Below are 26,500 nucleotides of genomic sequence, written 5' to 3'. Positions count from 1 at the left end.
TCTCTTTTACTTGCGTGGGGGAGAGAAAGGGGAGAGAGGGAGAGAAGGAGAAATGAAGGAGAGAGGTAGAGATAGATAGATAAACAAAGAGAGAGAAAAAAAAGAGACACACAAGGCAGAGAGACAGCGAAACAAAGAATAAAAACAGAAATAAAATAAAAATCAATAACCCCCCAAACGGCAAACGAAAAACAATGGATGGTTTGGAAAAGCCCTCCCCCCCCCCGCCCCCCTTTCCCCCACCAGGACTAACGACCCAACGAGCCAAACGACACAATTTACGAGCTTTGGAACGAGGTCACAGAGGCGGCCGTCACGTGACCTGGTACCGGAGTGTGTTATGGCGTCATTTGTTATTGCGTTATTGTTTCATTTCGTTATTGCTTCGCTTATTATTACGATACTGTTTGTTATTGCGTCGTTTGTTCTCATCAAGGGAGTACATTAAAAAACAAGGCAGGTCACACTATCAGTTGGAGTAAAATGTTTTTGATTCGCAGACGTTCAAAGTTAGAAAAAATAGAGAGTAATAGTAATAATAGTAATAGTAATAATACTAGTAAATAATAATAATAATAATGATAGTGATAATATCATGATGATGATAATTCTCATAATCATAATGACACTGACAATGATGACGATAATTGCTATTGTAGTAGTAGTAGCACCAATGAAAAGAAGAAAAAGAAGAAAAAAATAGAAGAATAACCATACTCCAGACTGATTAAAGGCCAAGGAAGGCCGTTCACTCCCCAAGGAGAACGGCCAACAAGAGCGGAAGGCCAATTTCGAAGAGCCAGGTCGAAATACGAATTCCCCCCTCCCCCCCTCAAGACCGAGAGGTTGCAAGCCGTTCAACATCAACACGCGCAACTGCAGAGGCGGCTCGTTCCCTTGTACGGGGCTACGAACGGAGATGAACGCCCGAACTCTATGGGTAAAGCCGAGGCCGATAAGACCGTTCTCGCGAAACCGGAATTATAATGGAAAGGAAATTTTTATAAACCCTTCGATAATTATTTTAATATATACGAAACAACGATTACAGTGATAATTATGAAGTGTTAGCGTCATTAACAACAACGAAGCTTAATCCAAATTATGATTATTCCAATCAACGAGAGACAAACACAAATAACAGCGATTTTAATAACAGCAGTTGAAGCAGTAGCCAAAACACGATTCGTAAACCGAACAGAAAATACACGATTTAAAATCCAAAGGAGAACACAGCAATCGAAGATACATTTCTTAATAACGAAAGAGCTAAAATACCGCACGATTACATTACCATTCCGCCCAATCCATCGCACTTCACACTTCACACATACCAATCATCTCAGTGAAGCTACTATCCCTTGTTGCCCCCATATCCTAATCTCTTGTAACACAATCATCGTAATATACACTTCTTTCTTTTATATATTTTATCTTTTTTATCATTATCCTTTATTATTATCATTATTATTTTTTTATCATTATCCTTTATTATTATTATTATTATTATTATTATTATTATTATTATTATTATTATTATTATTATTATTATATCATCATTATCATTATTATTACTATTACTATCATTATTTTTGCAATCATCACTTGTACTCCCTCATTGATGTGTTTGTTTGTTTGTTAGCGCCCCCCCCCCTCCTCGATCTAAAAATATTTTCTTTCACAATTCCGGTTTCCTCCAGTTGTCTGATAGATTACTCTCGCGAATTATCAAACTGTTCGCCGTTAATCTTGCTCATCGTTGACGTACCGCACTTGATAATAAAAGGCTTTGTTTTTAAGCTTCTGGTGCTATTTCTAGGCTTTACTTCGGGGTAGAAATAGTAATAGTATTTGTAACCGCAACTGTAATATTAATAGTAACAGTAACAGTAATAGTAACTATAATAGTAATAGTGATCACAACAGTAATAGTAACAGTAACAGTAATAGTTATAACAGTAATATCAATTATAATCATAATAGCAATAATAATAGTAATAATAATAATAAATACAACACCAATGATAATAATAATAATAATTGTAACAGCAATAATAGTAGCACAATCCTGATGCTACTACTACTACTACAGACGATAAAAATAATGATAATAATAACAACACTAATAACATCAACTTTACTACCATTATCATCATTATTATTATCATTATTACAGCAGTATCATTATCATCCTCATTATTACAACACTATCAATATCATCATAATCATCATTCACATCTTCATAAAACTATCACCATTATAAACGGAAAATACATTCAACTACCATCATGATCCCTATCACCATTATAATCATCATCAATATCATTAATAAAAACATTACAATTATAAACCGTATCATTAATAAACAGTATTCATTACCAACAAAAGCCCACAAGAAGAGGACATAAAAAAAAGAAAAAAAAAAAGAATATCCCTATGATTCCTACAACATAAAAAAACATCGAATAAAAAAGAAAAAAAAAACAAAAAAAAACAGAATATCCCTATGATTCCTACAACATAAAAAACATCGAATAAACAAAAGAATAAAAAAAAACAGAATATCCCTATGATTTCCACAAAAAAAAAAACATCGAATAAAAAAGAAAAAAAGAAAAAAAAACAGAATATCCCTATGATTCCTACAACATAAAAAACATCGAATAAAAAAAAAAACAGAATATCCCTATTATTCCCACAACAACAACAAAAAAAACATCGAATAAAAAAGAAAAAAAGAAAAAAAATCCCTATGATTCCTACAACATAAAAAAACATCGAAGAAAAAAAACAAAAACAGAACATCCCTATGATTTCCACAACATAAAAAAAAATCGAATAAAATAAAAAAAAAAAAATCCCCATGATTCCTACAACATAAAAAAACATCGAATAAAAAAGAAAAAAAAATCCCCATGATTCCACAAAGATAAACACTGAATAAAAGAAAAAAATCCCCATGATTCCTACAACATAAAAAACATCGAAGAAAAACAACAGAATATCCTACGATTCCTACAATACAAAAAATTCATCAAAAGAAAAACAGAATATCCTCACATTCCTACAATATAAAAAAACATCGAATAAAAAAGAAAAAAGAAAAAAATGAATATCCCTATGATTCCACAAGAATATAAAACATCAATGAAAAGAAAAGAAAAAACAGAATATCCGCACATTCCACAACATAAAAACATCGAATGAAAAAGAAAAAAAAGAAAAAAAAACAGAATATCCCTAAGGATTCCTACAACATAAAACATCGAATAAAAAGAAAAAGAAAACAACAGAATATCCCCTATATTCCACAACATAAAAAAACATCGAATAAAAAGAAAAAAAGAAAAAACAGAATATCCCTATGATTCCTACAACACAAAACATCGAATGAAAAAGAAAAAAGAAAAAAACAGAATATCCCTATGATTCCCACAACATTTAAAAAACATCGAATAAAAAGAAAAAAAAATCCCCATGATTCCTACAACATAAAAAAAACATCGAAGAAAAAAACAACAGAATATCCCTATGATTCCTACAACATAAAAAAAATCGAATAAAAAAGAAAAAAATATCCCCATGATTCCTACAAGAAAAAAAAACAAGGAAAAAAAAAAAAAAAAAAAAAAAAAACAGAATATCTCTATGATTCCTACAACATAAAAAAACATCGAATGAAAAAGAAAAAAAGAAAAAAAAAACAGAATATCCCTATGATTCCCACAACATAAAAAAACATCGAATAAAAAACAAAAAAAAGAAAAAAAAATCCCCATGATTCCTACAACATAAAAAAACATCGAATAAAAAAGAAAAAAAGAAAAAAACAACAGAATATCCCTATGATTGCTACAACATAAAAAACATCGAATAAAAAAAAAAAACAGAATATCCCTATTATTCCCACAACAACATAAAAAAACATCGAATAAAAAAGAAAAAAAAATCCCATGATTCCTACAACATAAAAAAACATCGAATAAAAAAGAAAAAAAAATCCCCATGATTCCTACAACATAAAAAAAACATCGAAGAAAAAAACAACAGAATATCCCTATGATTCCTACAACATAAAAAAAAATCGAAAAAAAAGAAAAAAAAAGAAAAAAAAAAACTCAAAATTCGGAAAACAACAGCGGGAATAAGCAAGAAGGAAACCTTAATCCTACGAGTCCGCAAACACGGTTTCCTTCGGCTCCCAAACAGGCGAAGCGCCTCGTCGGCCGAGCGAGCGGATGCACAGTTACAGTACCGTGTGGTTCCGCGAGGTCGGGGTCCTTGGCGTATGTGGGAAGAGGAAGGGAGAAGAGGATATCCTATGATTCTACAACATAAAAAAACATCGAAAAAAAGAAAAAAAAGAAAAAAAACCCAAAAATTCTGGAGCAACAGCGGAATACAAGTGAAGGAAACCTTAATCCTACGAGTCCGCGAACACGGTTTTCTGGCCCCAAACAGGCGAAGTTCGTCAGCCGAGCGAGCAGCCACGCTACAGTATCGCGTGGCTCCGCGAGGTCGGGTCCTTAAGGGCAAAGACAGCGGGAGAAGATACGAAGAGGAGGAGGAGGAGGAAGGAAGAGATGAAAATCCTTCGTTCAAAATCCACTGTGTTCTTTATTGCGTTGAGTTCGTTCTCGCACTCTCTCTCTCTCTCTCTCTCTCCTCCTTGTTCTTGTTTTTTGTTCTTCCTCCGACCTCCTCCTTTGCTTTCTTTCTTTCTTTTCATATTTCTTCTTCAAACAGATCAACACGTGGATTAACACAAGAATCGTTTCATCTCTCGGATTTTCTGTTCCTTGTAAAGTTTTGCAGAGCTTATCTGCCTCCCTCCCTCCCTCCCTCCCTCCCCCTCGAGTAAGAAAAAAATAATTTAAGTCCAATAAAATCTCTCTTTCTCTCTATCTCTTCGTCTCTGTCCTCCAGGATGCGTTTCAAGTCGCGAGCTTCCCCTCACACTTCGCGTCCCTTCCCCCCTGCCCATCCCTTCCCCTCGAAAGCACTGACGGCGCCGCCCCCGAACCACCAGGAGGCGCCGCCCACGCGAACGGGGCTCACTCCGCAGCGTCGAAACAAGGGCGGCTTCGACTCGCGCCCACGGAACACGCCTCCTCCGGACTCGAGGCGGCGGCGGCTGCTCAGCGATAACTCACACGAGGAACGAGAGGGCCAGTGAGGCGTACCACTGCCCGCGCTGCCCGGGCACTGAGCCACACTGGCACCCCCAGCGTGTGCGCCCGCCCCACGCCACACTGGCTCCCGCACCTGCTGTGTCCCTCCCTCCCTCCCCACCCCGCCCGCCCTCCCTCTCATTCTCTCCTCTTTCATTCTCTCTCTCCCTCTTCTTTTTCATTCGCTACCTTCTTCCTCTTCTGTTATTTCCTTTCTTCCCTTCTTCCTTCTATCTGTTTTTCTTTCTTCCACCTCTCTCCTGCTCTTTACTATGTCTTCTTAATTCTCTCTCTCTCTTTTCTTTTTCATTCGCTACCTTCTCCCTCTGTTATCATTTCCTTTCTTCCCTTTTTCCTTTCATCATTCTATCTCTTTTCCTTTCTTCCATCCCTCTCCTGCTCTTTACTATGTCTTCTTTTCACCCTCACCTCTCTCCTTTAACCTCTCCCTCTTCCTTCATTCCTTTTCTTCCTACTCCCCTTGCCATGTCGTTATGTTTCACTTATCTCTCTTCTCTTTATCATTGTTCCTTCTTTAATCGCACACTGCCCTCCCTCCTCCTACGAAGCTTGGGAAGCAATGCCGAGAAGCATTTGAGTTAGTAATGACACAAAGCGAAAGGAAGGGAGAGAGGGAGAGGGTGTGAGAGGGGGAGGAGGTGGTTGAAGTGGATGAGGGGGAGATTAGAGGAGGGTGGAGAGGGGAGTGCAGAGGGGGAGGAGAGGAGGGGGAGAGGGGGGGAGGGAGGAGGAGGAGAAGAGGGGGAAGAGGGAGGAGTAGTAGAGGGGGAGGAGGAGGAGGACAAGAGGAGGAAGAAAGAGGGAGAGTGGAAAGAGAAAGTGGGAAAGGAGAAACAAAAGAGAGAGAGAGAGAGAGAGAGAGAGAGAGAGAGAGAGAGAGAGAGAGAGAGAGAGAGAGAGAGAGAAAGACAGAGAGAGAGAGAGAGAGAGAGGAGAGAGAGGAGAGAGAGAGAGAGAGAGAGAGAGAGAGAGAGGGAGATTGAGAGAGAGGGAGAGAGAGGAGAGAGAGGAGAGAGAGAGAGAGAGAGAGAGAGAGAGAGAGAGAGAGAGAGAGAAAGAGAGAGAGAGAGAGAGAGAGAGAGAGAGAGAGAGAGAGAGAGAGAGAGCAGGAAACAAAAGAAAAGAAAAGAGAACAGAAAGAAATAAGAAAGGAGAACAGGACGAGAAAACAAGATACACCACGATAACAGTCAATTGTTCTTCATCTCAATGACAATCTTTTCATTCTTCTCTTCCTCTTTTCATTTCTCTCCCTTTTTCCCATTTCAATTTTCGCGAAAGAAGGAAGGAAGGAATGGAAGAAGGGAAGTAGGAAGGAATCAATGGAAGAAGGAAGGAAGGAAGGAAGGAAGGAAGGAAGGGAAGACGGCAGGAAGGAAAGAGAAGGGACGGAGGGAAGAAGGAAGGAAGGAAAGAACGAAGGAGGGAAAGAAAGAAAGAGGGAAGAGAGGAAGGCGAAAGAAGCGTTCGTAGAAAGAGGGAAAGGGAGGGAGATAAAAGACACAATTCCCGGAGTATTAAGCTAAAATTAGTACGATCTCGACTTAAAAATACGCAGGAAGAATAGTGGAGAGAGCCGAGAGAAATGAGAGCGAGAGCGAGAGCGAGAGAGAGAGAGAGAGAGAGAGAGAGAGAGAGAGAGACAGAGAGAGACAGAGAGAGAGAGAGAGAGAGAGAGAGAGTGTGTATGTGTGTGTGTATGTGTGTGTGTGTGTGTGTGTGTGTGTGTGTGTGTGTGTGTGTGTGTGTGTGTGTGTGTGTGTGTGTGTGTGTGTGTGTGTGTGTGTGTGTTGGTCTGTCTGTCTGTTCGTGTACGTGTGTGTAATATGTATATGTATGTATATATGTATGTCTGTATGTAATATGTATGTATGTATGTGTAATATGCATGTATGTATACGTATGCATATATGTATGTACGTATATATGTATGTATGTACGTACACGCCCTCGCCCAGCCCCCCTCGGCAAGCATCCTCCTCTCAGTGCAGCAGAATCCCCTCTCGGCCGAGGTGTCATCTCAAGGTTTCTTTTCACAAAACAAACGGTCGCAGGTAAACATCAGCGATCGTGACAGAACGCAGAAAACCCCGCCTATAAACAAACGCGGCGGACGTAAGTTACACACACACTGCATCGAAATCGGGTCGGTAGGCATCGAGATCAAGGAATTTCGTCTATTTTACTGATCTACTGACTCTTTATGGGAAGGGTTGATAATGCGCAACAAAGCGGGGGGGGGGGGGATAAGATCATACGACGAGGTATAAATATGCATAGAAAGGATACGCACTTAAAAAAAAAAAAAAAAAAAAAAAAAAATGCAATGAAAAAAAAGGAAAAAAAAAAATTCAATGAAAGAAACAAGATGCAAAATATCATTCACGAGACTCCATGCGTATACACACGTCTCTCGCGGCCGAAACAACCATACTACAAGTCCACAAACAAGTGAAGGCAGATCCAAGATAACAACAGCATGGCAGTGGGAGGAACAGAGGGGAAATATCCTTGACGGGAGAGCCAGTCCTGCAGGTTCACTTCCCGTATTCCTACACTGCCGGCCGTGAGAGATCCGGGAAGGAAACCTCTTCTGCTCGAATCTCCCCCCCCCCCCCCCCCCCCAGGTCTGCCAGCGCCGGCCTATTTCTCCTCCTTTTTCTTAAGCGGGTACACTCCTTTCCTCCTCTCGGACTCCCCTCTCCCTGCTCCACCTCTCACCCCCTCTCCCTACCCCCTACCAAGAACTCCTTCCACCCCTCCCTACAGCCACTTTCTATTCCTCCCTACTCCCACGGCCCATCCCTCCCTTCTCCTCCCTTCTCCACCCCCACCCCTCTCCCCTTCTTCCTCAAGCCAAGGCGAGGCTTCCTGAACCCCCTCCCTTCCCCCCGAGGCAGACACAGGCGCTTCTCCCTCCGACGTCCGGGCCCTTTTTCTCGGCAGGAGTTTCCCGGTGTATGGAAGCCTATATAGTCCGCCGCTGCCAACATCCGAGCCTCGCCATCTTGGCAGCCGCTGCGACATCAGTTAGACTTGTTGCTGTTTTCTCCCCGCCCCTCCCCCTTCACTCCCCTCCCCTCCTTCGTCGCTGCCGCCGTCCCACAAATGCTCGCTCTCCCTCTCCGTCTCCCCTCGCCCCCCTTCCCTCTGGGAATTCCCCTGCCTGGCCGCCCCTCCTCCTCTCTCCCTGCCCGTGCTCCCTCTGTCCTTCCTCCCCTGCCTGCCTCTTCCCTCTCCTCCCTCTCCTTCCCTCCTCTCCCTCTCCTCCATCCTCCCTGTCTCCTCCTCCATCCTCCCCCCTGTCCCCTCCTTCCTCCCCCCCTTCTCCCTCCATCCTCCTCTTCCCTCCATCCTCCCCCTCTCTCTCTCCATCCTCCCTCTCCCCTCCATCCTCCCCTGTCCCCTCCTCTTCCTCTCCTCTTCCCCTCCTTCCTCCTTTCCTCCCCTTTCTTCCCTCCTTTCCCCCCTCTCTCCCCTTCCTTCCCTCTCTCCTCCCTCTCTTCCTTCTTCCTCTCCCTCTTCCCCTCTCTCTCCCTTCCTCCCTCCCCTCCTCCCTCCCCTCGCTCAATCCACCACACGTCTTACGTTGACGGGGACACGGCGCTCACTTACGCCGCGTGACCGGAGCCCCGATTACCCATCTCGGCCGATCAAGGAGGAGATGATTTACGGCTCCGTTAATCGCGGCGGGGCGAGCCTAATTTATGGCCCGGCCCGGCGCTCGGCTCCGCTCGGCCCCGCGAGGCTCTACCGGGGGGGGGCAAGGGGGCGAAGGTGGGCAAGGGCGGGTGGCGCGCTCTGCTACAAGAGCTCACTCACCACTCGTCGCTCTTCGCCTGCTCACTACACACACTTCTCTACAAAGTTTCCTCTGCTCCTCTTTTGAGCCCAAAACAATCTCTTTCCATCTTTGTTTGAGAGAGAGAGAGAGAGAGAGAGAGAGAGAGAGAGAGAGAGAGAGAGAGAGAGAGAGAGAGAGAGAGAGAGAGAGGAGAGAGAGAGAGAGAGAGAGAGAAACAGACGGAGAGAAAGAAACGAAAGAAAGAGAAATATAGAGAGAAAAAAAAGAGCAAAATAGATAGACAGACAAAAAGAGGTCGAGAGAGAGAGAGAGAGAGAGCAGAGAGAGAGAGAGAGAGAGAGAGAGAGAGAGAGAGAGAGAGAGAGAGAGAGAGAGAGAGAGAGAGAGAGAGAGGGAGAAGAGGGAATAAAAGTGACTAATGCTGACACCTTGACTACGAATTAAATTAGGAGCGCCGTCGTTAACCGACATCCACCGACTAGCTGAAGGCCAAGTTCTGGTCCATCTCGGAAGGCTGGGCTAGCTTTCGGACACGCGTGTGACAAGCGGAGGGTCTGTAATCGGGCTGAAAAGGTAAGAAGAAATCTGGAGAAAGGAGAGGCGGAAAAGAAAAGCAGGCAAATGGGGGGAGGGGGAGGGCGAGGGGGAAGCGGGCAGAGGGAAAGTGAGAGAGAGGGAGGAGGGAGAGGGAAAGGGAGGGAGGGATGGAAGAAGGGAGGGAGAGAGAGATAGAGAGATAGATAGATAGAAATATATAGAGAGAGAGGCGGAAAGTAGGAAATAGATGAGGGAGATAAAGATGGATAGATATATATATATAGAGAGAGGCGGAAAGTAGGAAATAGATGAGGGAGATAAAGATGAATAACAAGACAATTAGATTTCCAAAAAGACAGGTAGTTAGATAGATAGATAGATAGATAGATAAGTAGAGATACAAAATAATTTCGAACTACGAACAGATTCGTGGACACAATGACAAGACCGTCTAAACAAACAAAACAAACAAACAAACAAACAAGAAAGCGCGCACAGGGACTAAAAATCTGACCCACGATAAAACCCGATAAGAACTCTTTCGAAACTTTCCTATCTGATCCCCCCACCCCATCCCCACCCCCATCTCACCCCTCCTTACCACCCCCTCTCCCGCCCTCAAGTATGTATGACCACAAAAGCCTTCGATTTTTTTTTTTTTTTAGAGAGAGAGAGAAAAAAAAACAACGATAAAAAGAAATCTTGAGGCTTTTCGACATGGGGGTTATTCGACGCCTATGCCTCCCACCATCTTCTCCTTGTTTTCTTCTCCTCTCTCTCTCCTCTCTTCCTCCTCTATCCGTCTCCCTCAATCTCGTGATCCTAGAATCTCTCTCGCCCTCCCTCCCTCCTTCCTCCTCCCACTTCCCTATCCTTCCTTCCTTCCTTCTTCCACTTCCACCTTCTCCCTCACCCTCTCCTACGCACTCATTCCCCCTCTCTCTCTATTCTTGCCTTTCCTCTCATCCCTCCCTCACACACCTCCCCCTTCCCTATTCTCTCTCTCTCCCACTCCCCTCCTTCCCTTTACCCACCCTCCCTTCTTTCCCCTTCCCTCCTCCTTCCCTCTCCCTCCCTCCTCCCCCACCCTCCCCTCCTCCCTTTCCTTCCTCTCCTTCACCTCTCCCTTCCCTCCTCCTGTCCCTCACTCCTCCCTTCCCTATTCTCCCACCACATCCCTCCCTTACCTCCTACCCTACCCATCCTCCCCTCCCTCAATCCCTCCTCCCCACCCTCCTTCCCGCCTCTCCCCCCCACCCTCCCCTCCCTCAATCCCTCCTTCCCTCCTCCTCTCCTCACCCTCCTTCCCTCCTCTCCCTCCCCACACCTGCCCTCCCTTCCTTCCCCTCCTCCCCACCTTCCCTTCCATCCTTCCTCCCCTCCCCCTCCAAAACAACATACTATATATATAACGCCACCGCATATCATTCTCTTTCGTATACGCGCTGCCAAGATTCCCCAGTGTCTCGAGCTAAAAATCCTGAGAATGTAAAGCACCATCTCGGAGCTCTTGTGTGTGATGAGGGAGGCCGTGGGGGGGGGGGGAGAAGGAGGAGAAAGTGAGGGGGGAGAGAGATGAGAAGAATAGGAAAAAAAAGGGGGGGGGGGAGGTGAAGGTGGAAAGGGGGTTGGGGTGGCGAGTGGGGGCGGGGGGGCGGGGGAGTATGGAGGTAGCAAGTGAGGGGGGACGAGTAAGAATAGGGAAGAAGGGGGTGATAAGCAGGGGATGTAAGGTGATGGTGTAAGTGAGGTGGAGGGGATGGCGATGGCGGGGTGGGGGGGCAAGTGAGGGAGGAGAAAAGAGAAGAATAGGAAGGGGGGTGATAAGGTGAAAGTGGAAAGGGGGTTGGGGGATAAAGCACATAAAAATAAGGACACAAAATGAAGAACATACATTGTAACGAAAGAGGACTTATACGTAAAATTCTCCAGTCCGAATTACAAAACAGAAATTGGAACAAAAGTACAAAAAAATTTCGAGAGGGGTAATCCAGAAGAAAGAGGGATATATATATATATATATATATATATATATATATATATATATATATATATATATATATATATATATATATATATATATATATATATATATATATATACATACAGGGATAAATCAATTAAAATTTAAAAAAATTACTATATACACACACAAACAAACAAAAATAGAAAACCCAGGGCCTTAATGACTTCTCCCCCGGGAAAAAATACAGAAAAAAGACAAAAAGGAAAACAAAATAAGACAAAATAAACGGGAGATGATGAATAGGAATGGTACCAGTTATGATATGTTTGTTTGTTTGTTTTTTGGGAGAGGGGCAGGAGGGAGAGGGGGGCTAGAAGGGCATACAGACGGAGGGAAAGAGACACATTATCATTATATGTATTACTAATAATACTATGATTATTACCTATCTACTGTGTCCATCTTAAGTCTTTTATTTTCGACCATCATTATTTTGGAGAAATCTTCATGTCTCAACATTTCTTAAATTCAGTCAACGAACCTCAATCCAAACTGAATTCATCATAACGCTCTTGATTTCTCTTTCTTCTTTTCGTCTCGTCTCCTCTCCCGTCTTCATCTCCCACTCCTCCCTTCTCCTCTCCTTCCCTTCCTTTCCCTCTGCTTTGAAAATCTTTCTCTCGTTCTTTTCATCCTCTTTCCCTCTTTCCCTTCTCTCTTCTCTTCCTCTCCTCCATTCTCCCCTCTCCCTCCTTCCCCCTTACCCCTTTTCTCCCTCATCACACCTTTTTCAAGCGACCTAACAAAGTGTGGTTTGTGGAGCAGAGGGGAAGCAGGTAAGGAGAGAGAGAGAAGAGAGAGAGAGGGAGACAGTAGGAGAGGGGGTTGGGTATGGAGGGAAGGAGGAGAGAGAGCGAGAGGTAGTGAGGGAGGGGGGAGGGGGAGGGCTGAGGTATGGAGGGAGTGGAGAGAGAGAGAGAGAGAGAGAGAGGGAGAGAGAGAGAGAGAGAGAGAGAGAGAGGGAGGGGGAGAGGGGAGAGGGAGAGAGAGAGAGAGAGAGAGAGAGAGAGAGAGAGAGAGAGAGAGAGAGAGAGAGAGAGAGAGAGAGAGAGAGAGAGAGGGAGAGGGAGAGGGAGAGAGAGAGAGGGAGAGAGAGAGAGAGAGCGGGAGAGAGAGAGAGGGAGAGGGAGAGGGAGAGGGAGAGAGAGAGAGAGAGAGAGAGAGAAGAGAGGAAAAGAGAAAGAGAGAGAGAAAAAAAGAGATGAAAAGAGGATCCGCGGTACGTAAGAAAGTAAACAGGCGAGACATGGGGGATGAGACAAGGAGGAGGAGGAGGAGGAGGAAGGGGAAGAAACAGGAGGGAAAAGGGGGAGAGGATGGGGAGAGGGAGGATGGGGGCGTCAGGGGGGAAGGAGGGGGGCAGAGAGAGAGCCACGGGTAGGGGCAGCGGTGAGTCAGAAGCTATTAAAAACAAGAGAAGCGTATCTAGTGACCACAGGGGCCTCATCGACGTCAGCCTCGAAGCCCCCCGGGAGGGAGTCACGCCGCTGAAGGAGCGAAAACAGGTGTCATTGTTGGCCGCCCGCGCTCACGCCTTCCCCCCGGAGCTGCGGGCGACCGTGTATGCGACTCTGAGTATCTCATGTATGTGTTCTGTGCGCATGTAGGAAGGTGTGTTCAGATACGCAACCGCATAATTTATCTATTTTCATATCTATAACTATATACCTATCTATTTAGAACTTTTCGGTTGGTTTTGTCTCTCTCTCTCTCTCTCTCTCTCTCTCTCTCTCTCTCTCTCTCTCTCTCTCTCTCTCTATATATATATATATATATATATATATATATATATATATATATATATATATATATATATGTGTGTGTGTGTGAAAGGGAGAGGGAAAGGTGGGAGAGGGACATAAAGGGGATGGGAAAAAAAAACAGGGAGAGAGGGAGGGAAGGAGGGAGGGACAGACAGAGGAGGAGAAAGAAAGAAAGAGAGCGTATAGATAAGAAAAATTACAAATAAAGAAAAAAATAACGAGAAAATGGGAAAGACGATCATGATGATGGTGAGAAGAAGAGGAGGAGAAGGAGAAGGGAGGAGATAAAGCCGTCAGGGATAGAAAAGGCCAGAACTGAGCAGATTGGCGTGACAGGTAAAGAGGGAAAAAACAAACCAATAATTGCACACACGTGGCCAGTCTGTTATGCCCCCCCCCATCCCCCCCCCTCTCCTCACCCCCCCTCCTTTCTCTCGGGAATTATCTCTCTTCAAACAATGCCTATGGTAACACTAGGGGGTAGAGGGTACTGGGCAAGGGTATGGGGTAGGGGCAAGGGAACGGGTAGGGGCAGGAGGTTGGAGGTAGGAGGTAGGGGGTATGGGGTATGGATAGGGAGTAGGGGTAAGGATTGGGGTATGGGGTATGGGATAAGGGTAGGGGGTACGGGGAACGGGTAGGGGTTAGGGAGGAAGGGTACGGGTTAGGGAGGAAGATTAGGGGTTAGGGATGGAGAATTTTTTTTTTTTTTTTTTTTTTTTACCAGATTTGCTACACGACTCAGGACCATCATCATCATTATCAAATTATTACCATAATCATTTTTATCTTCATTGCGATTATCATTATCATTATCATCGTTATCATTATTAGCATCATCAGTGCCATTATCATTAAATAATCACAACTACCATTAATATTATCATCATCATTATCATTATCATCATCCTACTACCATCATCATTATCATCACTATTAATATCACTGCCATTTTTAATCACATCGAAAATGCAAGTGAAAGGTTACTAATAAATGAATAGTTTTGGACATGATAGCTGTTCTCTTCTTGCTCTAGAAAAAAAAGAAAAGGAAAAAAGAAAAAAGAAAAAGAAAGAAAGAAGAAGAAGAAGAAAAAAAAAGAAAGAAGAAAAAAGAAAGAAGAAAAAAATATATATGTATGTATGTATGTATGTATGTATATATATATATATATATATATATATATATATATATATATATATATATATATACACATCTTGCAACATACACCTTTTGCATTCCGCTTCTAATTGCAATCTCCCTCCATCCAACGCTTTCAACATCTATTTCTTTCCCATTTTATTTCTATTTTTTTTTTTTGAGATGGAAAGAGGAGAGACGGAAAGGGTAGAAGAAAATGGATAATAAAATCGAGAGCGACGGAGAGAATAGCTGGGAACTGAAGAGAAGAGAAAAAGAAAAAGAAAGACAGAATAACCAATGAAAAGATAAAACACGAAAACGAAAAAGTGAAAAAAACAAACAGAAGGAAAATCAAATAAAAGAGAGGTGAATCAAAATGAGAGGAAAGCAAGAAAAAGTAGAAAAAGAGGAGAGGGGAGAGGAAGACACGAAAAAAAAAGAGTACAAGAAAGGAGAAGAGAGAAAAGAAGAAGAAAGAAAAGGAGAAAGTGTGAGAGCGCGAAGGCCCCAGAAGGAGAAGAGAGAAAAGAAGAAGAAAGAAAAGGAGAAAGAGTGTGAGAGCGCCAAGGCCCCAGAAGGAGAAGAAAGAAAAGGAGAAAGAGTGTGAGAGCGCGAAAGCTCCAAAAGGAGAAGAGAGAAAAGAAGAAGAAAGAAAAGGAGAAAGAGTGTGAGAGCGCGAAGGCCCCAGAAGGAGAAGAGAGAAAAGAAGAAGAAAGAAAAGGAGAAAGAGTGTGAGAGCGCGAAGGCCCCAGAAGGAGAAGAGAGAAAAGAAGAAGAAAGAAAAGGAGAAAGAGTGTGAGAGCGCGAAGGCCCCAGAAGGAGAGGAGAGAAAAGAAGAAGAAGAAAGAAAAGGAGAAAGAGTGTGAGAGCGCGAAGGCCCCAGAAGGGGAAAGAGAGAAAAGAAAAGAAGAAAAGGAGAAAGAGTGTGAGAGCGCGAAGGCCCCAGAAGGAGAAAGAGAGGGAAAAGAAGAAGAAAGAAAACGAGAAAGAGTGTGAGGGCGCGAAGACCCCAGAAGGAGAAGAGAGAAGAGAAAAGAAGAAGAAAGAAAAGGAGAAAGAGAGTGAGAGCGCGAAGGCCCCAGAAGGAGAAGAGAGAAAAGAAGAAGAAAGAAAAGGAGAAAGAGAGTGAGAGCGCGAATCCCCAGAAAAGACCCGCGTTTACCCTCAAAATACTGCCAGCGCCCCAAAATAACCCGCGATGACCCTTCAAATGCCGACGAAAAACGCGGCAAAATTCGCTCCGAACCCCGTCCGCCGCCGCCTCCTCCTCTTCTCTCCTCTCCCCTCCCCCCTTTCATTTTCTCCTTGCCATCCTTCTTTTTTCCTCCTCCTCCTCCTCCTCCTCCTCCTCCTCCTCCTCTTCTCTCCTCTCCCCTTCCCTCCTTCCTCTTTCCCCATTATCATCCTTCCTTTTTCCTCCTCCTCTTCTTTCCTTCTTCCCTTCCCCCCCTTCCTCCTTTCCCTTCTTACCATCCTTCTTTTTTTTCCTCCTCCTCCTCCTCCTCCTCCTCCTCCTCCCCTTCCTCTTCCTCCTTTTCTCCCCCTCCTCCACCCCTCCTTCTCCCCCTCCTCCACCTCCACCCCCCCTTACCTCCACTCCCCCACCCACCCCCACCCCCCCCATCCCCCCGACGGATTTGGGGCCCGCGATGAGTTTGTGTAATAGGTAATAGGATTATCCTGATTGCGGCGGCGGTGGTGATAGGAATGATAAAAATGATAAAAATGGGAAGAGCCAGAGGAGAGAGTAAGAAGAAGAGTAAAAGCAAGAAAGGGAGGAGGAGGAGGAGGAGGAAGGAGGAGGGAGAGGAGGAGGAGGAGGGGAAAAGGGGAGGGAGGAGGAAAGGAAAGGGAGGAGGAAGAGTGGGGAGAAAAAAGGGAGAACAGAGGGGGAAAGGAGAGAAGGGAAAAAAGGGGAAAGGAAAGAGTACACAGAATAGAAAAAGCAAGAAATGAGGAGAGGAGAGAGAGAGGAAGAAGCGGGGAGAGGAGAGCAAAGGGAGAGGGGAGACCATCCTCCATCTTGTCGGAATGATTTGAATGGCGGTGTTTACACAAGATGATGAAGGTGAATATGTGTTGCATTGTGCCGAGTGTGTGTGTGTGTGTGTGTGTGTGTGTGTGTGTGTGTGTGTGTGTGTGTGTGTGTGTGTGTGTGTGTGTGTGTGTGTGTGTGTGTGTGTGTGTGTGTGTGTGCGCAATCGTGTGTGCAAGCATGCAAAAGCACTCGTTTTACGTACACACACACACACACACACCAATCGACATATATATGCGTGTTTGCCCTCATGAATGCCAGCGGGGGGCGCAAGCGGCGAGGCTTTAAAGACCAACCCCTTTCAACTCTCTGCAACAACGGAAACACATCTCGGCGCGAGTCAACACGGCGTCACGCCAGCCGGGATAGTGACTCTGGCTCTCCGTGTCTGCCTGTCGCGCGCAAGCACTCTCTCGCCTCAATTAAGATGGCAGCGCACCTTGCCGTCGGCCCGTGCGTTTCAATCTGGGCCTTTTCTTATAACGCTACGGAACGCAAACCGTATGACAGAACTTCGTACATTTTCAAAAAAAGAATAGAAAAGGAGTATGTGTAATATCCTACTGCGAGGCAAAAGAAAAGAGGAAAAAAGAGAGAAAAAGAAAAGAAAACACGAAGAAAAAACACCGACTGAGTTTTCTTTCAACACACAGAAAAAAAACACTGTCAGAATGGCTAAATAGTTTTCCCAGCGCTTGTAAGGGCGCGTGGCACGCCGCCCTAACACGTTCAACTCACCAACCACACTAACAAGCCTTCACACGCCCGCCCATTCGCCTACCTTGCCCCCCCCCACTCCCTACCCCTTTACCTCGTTCCTCCTCCCTACCGCCTCTCCTCCCTTATCCCCCTCCCCTCCCTCCTCTTCCCCAAGAGCCCCTGACCCTCCAATCTCCTCTTCCCAACCCCTCATTCTAGCCCCTTCCCTTCCCCTCCTCTCCCCTCCTCCCCTCAACATAAGTACTCCCCCCCCCCTATGAGTCCAGGAAAGCGCGGGAAAAAAAGGAAACTCCCGCTGCCTGTATGACACGTGCCGCGTCTCAATCCGCTGAAGCAGCCTTCGTGTTCGCTTTCACCAAAGATTAAAAAAAAAAGATGAGAAAGAAAGCTAAAGAAAGAGAAATAAAGAAACAATAAACATAACGGGGGTAAACACGAGGGCTGAAAGAGCGTGTTGTGCTTGCATGCCAATACCTGAAGGTGAAATGATGCTATTTTTAGAAACTCGGAGGAGAGATATTCCACAGACACAAAATGTCGAAGCAAACACGCACGGATCGGGAGGAGTTACACGCACCGCGCGCTTCATCATTCTATGAAGGCGGGCGCGGGGATAAGGCAGATTAAACATCCAAAGCAACAATAATAAACGAGGAAGAGCCGGGGAGAGGGAGAGAGAAAGAGAGGAAAGCAGATAGCAAGAAACAAAGAGAACTTCAGACGAGAGATACCAATACTCAAACAACAGAAGAACGCAAACACATTCGAGACAACATCTGAACACGATTCCTCGCTTCTCAACGCTTCCAAGAGCAACAAAAACAACAACGACGACAAAAACAACAAACAGCGCGCGTCCCAACAATTGAAATCTTGACAAAGCAACCCTCCGTTTCCGAGAGAGGAAGCTTGGTCTCGAACGCACGAAACGCGACACAGAAACAGCCCGAACAAGACGTTAAAACAGCCATCAAGTCAGCGAATCGAAAATGACTCACTCTACGCCAGCTCTCCCAAAAGACGATTTGATTTTATCTTGAACTCATTTCACCAATTTCTCTAACCTTATTTTCAGGAATACTCGCCTATTTCTCTCTCTCTCTCTCTCTCTCTCTCTCTCTCTCTCTCTCTCTCTCTCTCTCTCTCTCTCTCTCTCTCTCTCTCTCTCTCTCTCTCTCTCTCTCTCTCTCTCTCTCTCTCTCTCTCTCTCTCTCCCCCTTCGATTCCGAGTAAATTCGTGAGCATTTTGGGCGCGCAGGTCGAGATAAGAGATCTCGAACCCACATATAGATTTCTATTCCCGTCTCAGACCAGTGAGAAGTCTAATAGACGAAGGTCACTTATGAGGTTGTCTTTTTATTTCCTCTTTTCTTCCTTTTGAAAGTGATTTTCAAATAGGAACTTATCGCGTATCAAAGGAAAGTCAGTCACGAAACTTATCTTATTACAGTATTTCAACGAGACTTTCCATTAGTTTCGATAGATCGGTACAAATAGGTATGTGCGAGAACCTAGTCATGCGCAGACTAAGAAGAACATTAACGCCCGCCTAGCTTCTCTATCTATTAAGCTTCAACCGATGTACACACGATGCGCAAACTTACATAAAGTTCATACATATGTGCATGTATATACATACACATAAGCTTATCATGTATGTAGGTATATATAATTGTGTGTGCGCGTTCGCGTGTGTATACGGGGGGGAGGGAGGGAGGGAGGGAGGGAGGGAGGGAGGGGGAGGGAGAGGAGAGGAGGGAGGGAGGGGGAGGGGGAGGGGGAGGGGGAGGGAGAGGAGAGGTGAGAGAGAGGATAGAGAAAAAAAAAGAGACGCGCCAAGAGAAAGATACGAGAAAAAGGAGAGGCACCAAGAGAAAGATAGATAAACAGAGAGAAAGCAAGAGAAAGGAAAAACCACCCCACTAAATAGGTCATCATTAACAGAGCCCCCCACCCCCCACCCCCCGCTAGCCAGTCACAAAAGCGAAAGACGAAAGAGAGAGCGCGAGCACAAGGGGGCGTGTTTGCTCGGGAGACACCCTGGGCGCCGCTACTTTTCAAACGCTCCAGCTAACAACCCTTAAATATTCACGTCGTGTCCGGGACCCCAATGGCGAATGGCTCGCGTGAATTTGTGTTTCCTGCTCCCATCCCCCCTTTTCCCCCTTTCTCTCTTCTTTTCTTCATCCGTTCCACTCCCTTTCTCTTTCTGTCTCTCTTCTTTTCTTCATCCGTTCCGCTTCCTTTCTCTTTCTGCCACGTTTTCTTTCTTTCTTTTTACTGTTTATTCCTTTCTCTTTAGTTCAACACACGTCCCTGTCGTTCGTAAGAAGACACCCAGCGAGGTTAAGAAGGAGACGGAATTAAAGAAGAGAGCAAAGCAGTAAGTAGTAAATTAAAGTATTTGACTTTCGGAAATAAAATACTAGCGAAATCTAGCGAAACCCCCTTATCGAAATTCATCTATTTGTTCGTTATAAACTGACAAACAGCAATGTGACAATAAGCAATAACGAGTTAAAAATAAATGTATATCTCTTTCGCTTATCCTGTTCCTATTTTTTTCCCATTTTCTGTTTCCTGGAACCTTAAGGACGAACTAAAATATTTCGTCGTGTTTGCCGACCTTCAATTTGAGATTAATTATTTACGACAGGTATTTCCAAAGAAAAGCCTTGACGACGCTAAAAAATTGAAATTACTGAAATCTTACATAACTTACCGGAAAGAAGATTTCCAGGAGCAGTAAACCATAAAGCCGAAAACAAACAATTACTTACCTTACTTGCCTTACAAGTCTACTTCATAATAATGCACAGCGAATTTACGATCTGTTACGAAATATTGATATCTTAAGAAGGCGAAAGAAAATATATGCCCTGTCTCTAAGTACTTGCAAAAGCTTCCAACTTGACCACAACACGTAATATATTTCGGAAGCAGAATAAGCAAATGAGATACTGTAACGCAACGCACGTTTAAAAAAACTCTACGGAACGTGCGCCCAATTTGACTATCATCCTTCGCCTCCCGAGACATCGCGTAATGAGGTCCTGCCATTTGCGGGAGTAGAATGGGAATGAAAAAGCGAAAGAGGACAAAAAGAAAAAATATATAAATATATACTGAACACACTCCCAGCCTTCAGCACAAACGGAATAATATAGTACCCCAAGATTACTTCTTCCTCTGCATGACGGCAAGACCTCAAAACGAAAAAACGAAAAAAAAAAAAAAAACTCACCTTCTTTGTGGCTTTGAAGACATTACATCTGAAGACGTTCGACGCAGCGTCTCGGGCGATGTAGGAAAAAATCTTAAGGTCCTGCGAGTCGTGGGAGACGTAGAAAATGCGATATATAGGATGGTTCATCACCTGCAGTTTGTTCTCGTCCAGGGCGGCTTGCTTCTGTTGGGGGAGAGGGGAGGGGGTTAGCGGTCTGGCCTGAAGGGGGAGAGGGACGGAGGGAGGGAGACAGGGAGAGAGGGAGAGAGGGAGGGAGGGAGGGGAGAGAGGAGAGGGAGAGGGAGAGGGAGAGGGAGAGGGAGAGAGAGAGGGAGGGAGAAAGAGGGAGAGAGAAAGAGGAGGGAGAGGGAGAGGGAGGGAGAGGGAGAGAGAGAGAGAGAGAGAGAGAGAGAGAGAGAGAGAGAGAGAAAGAAAGAGAGAGAGAGAGAGAGAGAGAGAGAGAGAGAGAGAGATAAACAGAAAAATGCCAAGAGAAAGAAAAAAAAACATGAAAGCTCAGCCTCAGAACAACAAAGAGAGAGAAAAACCAAACAGATAAAGAGGGAAATAGAGAAAGATAGAAAATGGTTTAATGACAGCGCGATTCCGAATGTGTTTCATTCTCCAAGCAATTATAACTTTCCTTGCACAGTCACAGACACAGGCAGATGACGTGAGTAAAGTTAGCGAGCTGTGTCCTTTTTATTCGATTTTCACGTTTATCATAGCTGATGCTCTTCCTCCTTCCGTGCTGGGAATAAGGAAGATTAGAATAACAAGGAGGAAAGTGACGAAATTGATGGTAATAGAAATAACATTAGAGATAATGGGAAAAATTACGTTAACAACAATCCTTTCATTTTTAATGAAAGGAGAGATAGACAGATGGACAGACAGGCAAAAAGACACATTAAACAGGCAGACACAGATAGATAGACAGACACAGATAGAGAAACAGACAGATAGAAACAGACGGATAGAAAGACACAGATAGAGAAACAAACAGAAAGAAACAGACGGATAGACAGACACAGAAAGGAAGAAAACAAAAGCAACATGAAGAGGAAACGCGATGAGAAGAGTACGGGGGAAGGGGGATATGCCTGCTAAGGGTGGAGAAGGGGTGGGGGAGAAAAGGGGCGAGGAGGGGGGGGCGGAGAAAAGGGGCAAGAAGGGGGGGACCGGAGAAAATGGGCGAGGAAGGGGCGAGTGGGACCGGAGAAACTGGGCGAGGAAGGGGCGAGTGGGACAGGAGAAAAGGGGCGAGGAAGGGGCGAGTGGGACCGGAGAAAAGGGGCGAGGAAGGGGCGAGTGGGACCGGAGAAAGGGGCGAGGAAGGGGCGAGTGGGACCGGAGAAAAGGGGCGAGGAAGAGGTTGCTCTAACATGACAACTCTGAGATGTAAGTATCCGCTGAGTGACAGGGCAGTCATCTAGGCCATGCAGGGTACAGAGCCATCAAAGGGGGCAGGGGAACAGGGAGGGAAGGGGAGAAGGAGGTGGGAAGGTGGGGGGGAAGGAGTGAGGGAAGAGGGGGAGGGACGGGAGATGGATGCATAGCAGGGATATGCTCTTGCTGCATATCTCATGTGATGAAGCGTGTGCGGGGAGAAGAAGGAGAGGGGAGAAGAGGAGCGAGGAAAAAGAAAGGAGAGGGCAGGGAAGAAAGACAAGGGAGGGAAGGGGGGAAGGAGGTGGGAAGGTGGGGGGTAGGAGTGAGGATAGAGGTTGAAGGGAGTGGAAGGGGGAGATGGATGCAAAGCAGGGATATGCTCTTGCTGGATATCTCTTAGGAAAATGAGAGCGTGAGGGGGGAAAGATAGGGGAAAGAGAGAGGGGGGAAGAGGGAGCGAGGAAAAGAAAGAGAAAGAGATGAGATAGAGAGGGAGAAGACACGAGGGAAGGGGAGGAGAGGAAGGGAGGGGAGGAGAGGGAGGAGAGAGGTTGAAGGAGGGGAAAGGGGAGAGGGAGGGAGAAGAGAGGATGAGAGGAGAGGGAGATAGAGACGGAAAATGAGAGGGGAGGAGGGAAAGATAGGGGAAGAGAGGAGAGGAGATAGAGACGGAGATGGAAGAAAAGTAGGGAGAAGGAGATGAGGATAGAGAGGAGAGGAGATAGAGAAGGAGAAGGGAGACGAAGGGAGGAAGCGAGGAGAGGAGCTAGAGACGGAGAAGACACGAAGGGAAGGGAGAGGAGAGGAAGAGAGGAGAGGAGATAGAGACGGAGAAGACACAAAGGGAAGGGAGAGGAGAGGATGAGAGGAGAGGAGATAGAGACGGAGAAGACACGAAGGGAGGGGAGAGGAGAGGAAGAGAGGAGATAGAGATAGAGACGGAGAAGACACGAAGGGAGGGGAGAGGAGAGGATGAGAGGAGAGGAAATAGAGACGGAGAAGACACGAAAGGAGGGGAGAGGAGAGGAGATAGAGACGGAGAAGACACGAAGGGAGGGGAGAGGAGAGGAAGAGAGGGGGGGGAGGGGGCAGGGATGCGAGGAATGAAGGGCGACTATGTTGGATGAGCTGTTTTGAAGTGCATTAAACGGGGTAAAAATCTGCGAGCACGGCCTGCTTGACGTTGAGAAGCGGGTGTTATGTGGGGAGGGCGGGGAGGGGAGGGGGGGTGATGGGTCAGGGGGTAGGGACTGACCGGCCTCCTTGTGGTATTACGATTATTCATCATTTTCATATAAACAAATGAAAAAAAAAAATAAAATAAAATAAAAAAATAACACATATATAATGATACACACACACATGCTCTCTCTCGTTTACACATACGCCAACCCTACACACACACACACACACACACACACACACACACACACACACACACACACACACACACACACACACACACACACACACACACGAGAATTACTTCCTCTATAATAAGACCGGCGAAGAGGCGACGTCCATCCCCGCCTGCAGAAAAAACGACCTCGCAGAATCTCATAAGTCGGGTTCATTAAGCAATGGCATCTCTGTTGCCAAGCGTGGAGCTGTAATCACATCTAATCAACCACTAAAATGCAAAAGAGACATGCATTGACATTCAACTTGCATATACACATGTACATACGTTCTTTACAAACATCTGTACATATATACATACATACACAAATGCATATATAGATACAGACACATACACTCGTACTCACACGCCCACTCATAAACATACACACATAATACATACCCACACACAAACTTAAATTCACGCTCAAACATTCACAATCATTCACACACACACACACACACACACACACACACACACACACACACACACACACACACACACACACACACACACACACACACACACACACACACACACAGAGCATGTATTACTAAAAAATATATATATCCAAAATGTCCTCCATCCAACAGCAACAAACAGCAATCTAATTCCGAAAGGACATTCAAACCAACTCAAAAACTTCTCGCAAATGACAATTCTCCGAGCGCACTTTGTTCCCGACACTCGTAAAATAATCCCACAAGCGTTCCAGTTCCTCGCCGAGCACTCGCAAACTCACTCGCAATGCCTTGTCTTTAAGCCCAGCAAACGCCTTTCGAAGACCCGAAATGAAGGGGAATATATGTCATAAAATAATTTTTTTCTCGCAGCAAACGCCTTTCGCAGACCCGTAATAAAGGGGAATATATGTCATAAAATCATTTAATTTCTCGCTCTCGATACCGATCCGGGTCATCTGCGTTCAGGAACAGCCCAGCGGAGGGAGAGTTTAGAGGCCAAGATGCTGCCTTTCGTCGTCCCATTTGGTACGTCTTGGTACTCGCCCACCTATTCCTCCTAAAAGGTATTCAGTTAATCCCCTTGGCAACTGACAATGACTCAGCCACTGACCTATCCAAGAATCCGCCCCGTCTCCTAATCAAGAGATGCTGAATCCAAAACCAAATCCATGACGTCACTCACGCATCATTTCCAATCGTGACTTTTTACTCGCTATTTTTACTCGCCCATTAACAACTACGACTCAATCATTCATTCATTCTCCCTCTCCCTCTCTATCGGTCTCGGTCTCTCTCTCTCTCTATTTCTTTCTCATTCTATTTCTTTCTCTTTCTCTTTCTCTTTCTCTTTCTCTTTCTCTGTCTCTCTCTCTCTCTCTCTCTCTCTCTCTCTCACTCACTCTCTCTCTCTTTCTCTCTCTCTCTCACTCACGCATCATTTCCAATCGTGACTTTTACTCGCCCATTCACAAAAACCAATCAATCATTCATTCACAACTTTCCGCCGCTTCTACTACGCTCTGCTACGACACGTGACCCTCCGACTCACCTTCTTCTTCCGCAGCGACACCTTCACGCCTTCCGTCGACACCTCGAAGCTCACTTTCTTCTTCTTGATCCCTTTGGCTTTGAATTCGTACTGAAAACGAGAAAAAAAAACAGCATGAGAAAATAAGCAAATGAAGGAAGGAAGGAAGGAAGAAGTAAAACGACGACTAGAATCCGTCTGGCTCAGTCTCCCTTCCTAAAGAAATGCCGAACGGAAAGTTACTCGAGAAAAACGGGGACAGTTAATTACACGGCATTACAATCCTCCTTAAAACAAATCGATCCTCTCAAGACGGAATGGGGAAAAAGAAGAAAAAAAAAAGAAGTAAAAAAAAAACTTTACGGAAAATACCAAAAGGGAAAAAAAAAATCTTCGCTAACAGCCACTCGAAGACTACGACCAACAACCCCCCCCACCACCACCACCACAACAACAGACGAAAAACAAACAAACGGACGTGTTCCGAAACCCCCCCCCCCTCGTAATCTCGCCTTCCCACCACCACAACAACAGACGAAAAACAAACGGACGTCTTCCGAAATCCCCCCCCCGTATCCGCCCCCTCCCACCACCACCACAACAACAGACGAAAAACAAACGGACGTCTTCCGAAATCCCCCCCCACCCCCCGTAATCCCCGCGGATCTCGACGACAGCGCCCTCCTCCTCCTCCGTGAGCTATCAGCCGCCGATCCGATCCCCGGGGCATCGCTCGGTGTCCGGACGAAATGGGTGCGACGACGGGCCGAACGTCACCGGCCGCTCGTCCTTTGATCTGCCACGCGCATTCCGGGAGGGAGGGGAAGGGAAGAGAGGGGAGGGGAGGGGAGGGAGGGGGAGGGAGGGAGGGAGGGAGGGAGGGAGGAGGGGAGGGGAGGGGAGGAGGGAGGGAGGGAAGGAAGGAAGGGAGGGAGGGGAGGGGAGGGAGGGGAGGAGAGGGAGGGAGGAGGGGAGGGAAGGAGGAAGGGAGGGAGGGAGGGACGGAGGAAGGGAGGGAGAGAAGGGAGGGAGAAGGGAGGGAAGGGGAGGGAGGAAGGAGGGGAGGGAGCGGGGAGGGAGGGGAGAGGGAGGGGAGGGAGGGAGGGAGGGAGGAGGATGGAGGGGGGCTGCCAGGGCGCTGGGTCATGCCACCGGTGCCAGTGGGAAGTCGCGGTGGGTGGGAGGGGGGGCTGCCAGGGCGTTGGGTCATGCCACCGGTGCCAGTGGGAAGTCGCGCGTGGGGAGGGGTGAGTGGTGCCAGGGCGCTGGGTCATGCCGCGGTGCCGGTGGGAAGTCGCGGTGGGAGGGGGGTGCCAGGGCGTTGGGGTCATGTCACCGGTACCAGTGGGAAGTCGCGGTGGGGAGGGGGTGAGTGGGGGTGGGTGCCAGGGCGCTGGGTCATGTCACCGGTGCCAGTGGGAAGTCGCGGAGAGGGGGGAGGGGGGGGGCGACATTTCACGATTTGATACGAAGGGCGTATTGCGTTACACGGGGGGCATCTAAGAGCCTCGTGCATAGCAACCGGTAATATATGACCCAGTAGTTACTACCAGAAAGCTTTATACAGACCATATAATGTAACAAACGATTTAACAACCATCCATAACATCTACGCGAATATCAGAGCCCTAATACAGACTATCAAACACCGAAGAGTTAACACACAAAAGCCAACATCAAACCACCAACCAATAAAACACAAACAAAAATACCCAGCGTACCTTTGCTACAACGTCCACGCTGTTCACACGAGAGGCAATAAATCCAA

General features: G+C 46.0%; 1 protein-coding gene across 5 annotated transcripts in view; it reads right to left on the bottom strand.

Annotated features, from left to right (window-relative positions):
* Window positions 1-26,500, bottom strand: part of LOC113827142 (carboxyl-terminal PDZ ligand of neuronal nitric oxide synthase protein-like) — a 373,830-nt gene that overhangs the window by 30,255 nt on the left and 317,075 nt on the right. For 2 of the 5 annotated variants that reach the window (XM_070129932.1, XM_070129933.1), the window contains exons 4-5: window positions 24,754-24,843; window positions 20,469-20,633 (exon numbers count right to left, since the gene is read on the bottom strand). In XM_070129932.1, the coding sequence (XP_069986033.1) occupies window positions 20,469-20,633; window positions 24,754-24,843 (255 nt within the window). Of the gene's footprint in view, window positions 1-5,058; window positions 5,260-20,468; window positions 20,634-24,753; window positions 24,844-26,500 lie in introns of those variants that run through there. The other 3 variants (XM_070129929.1, XM_070129931.1, XM_070129930.1) reach the window with 2 other exon arrangements.

The sequence above is a fragment of the Penaeus vannamei genome, chromosome 14, assembly GCF_042767895.1.
Source record: "Penaeus vannamei isolate JL-2024 chromosome 14, ASM4276789v1, whole genome shotgun sequence".
Taxonomy (NCBI): domain Eukaryota; kingdom Metazoa; phylum Arthropoda; class Malacostraca; order Decapoda; family Penaeidae; genus Penaeus; species Penaeus vannamei.
Note: the sequence above shows the minus strand (reverse complement) of the source record. Positions and strands in the feature narration are given on the sequence as shown.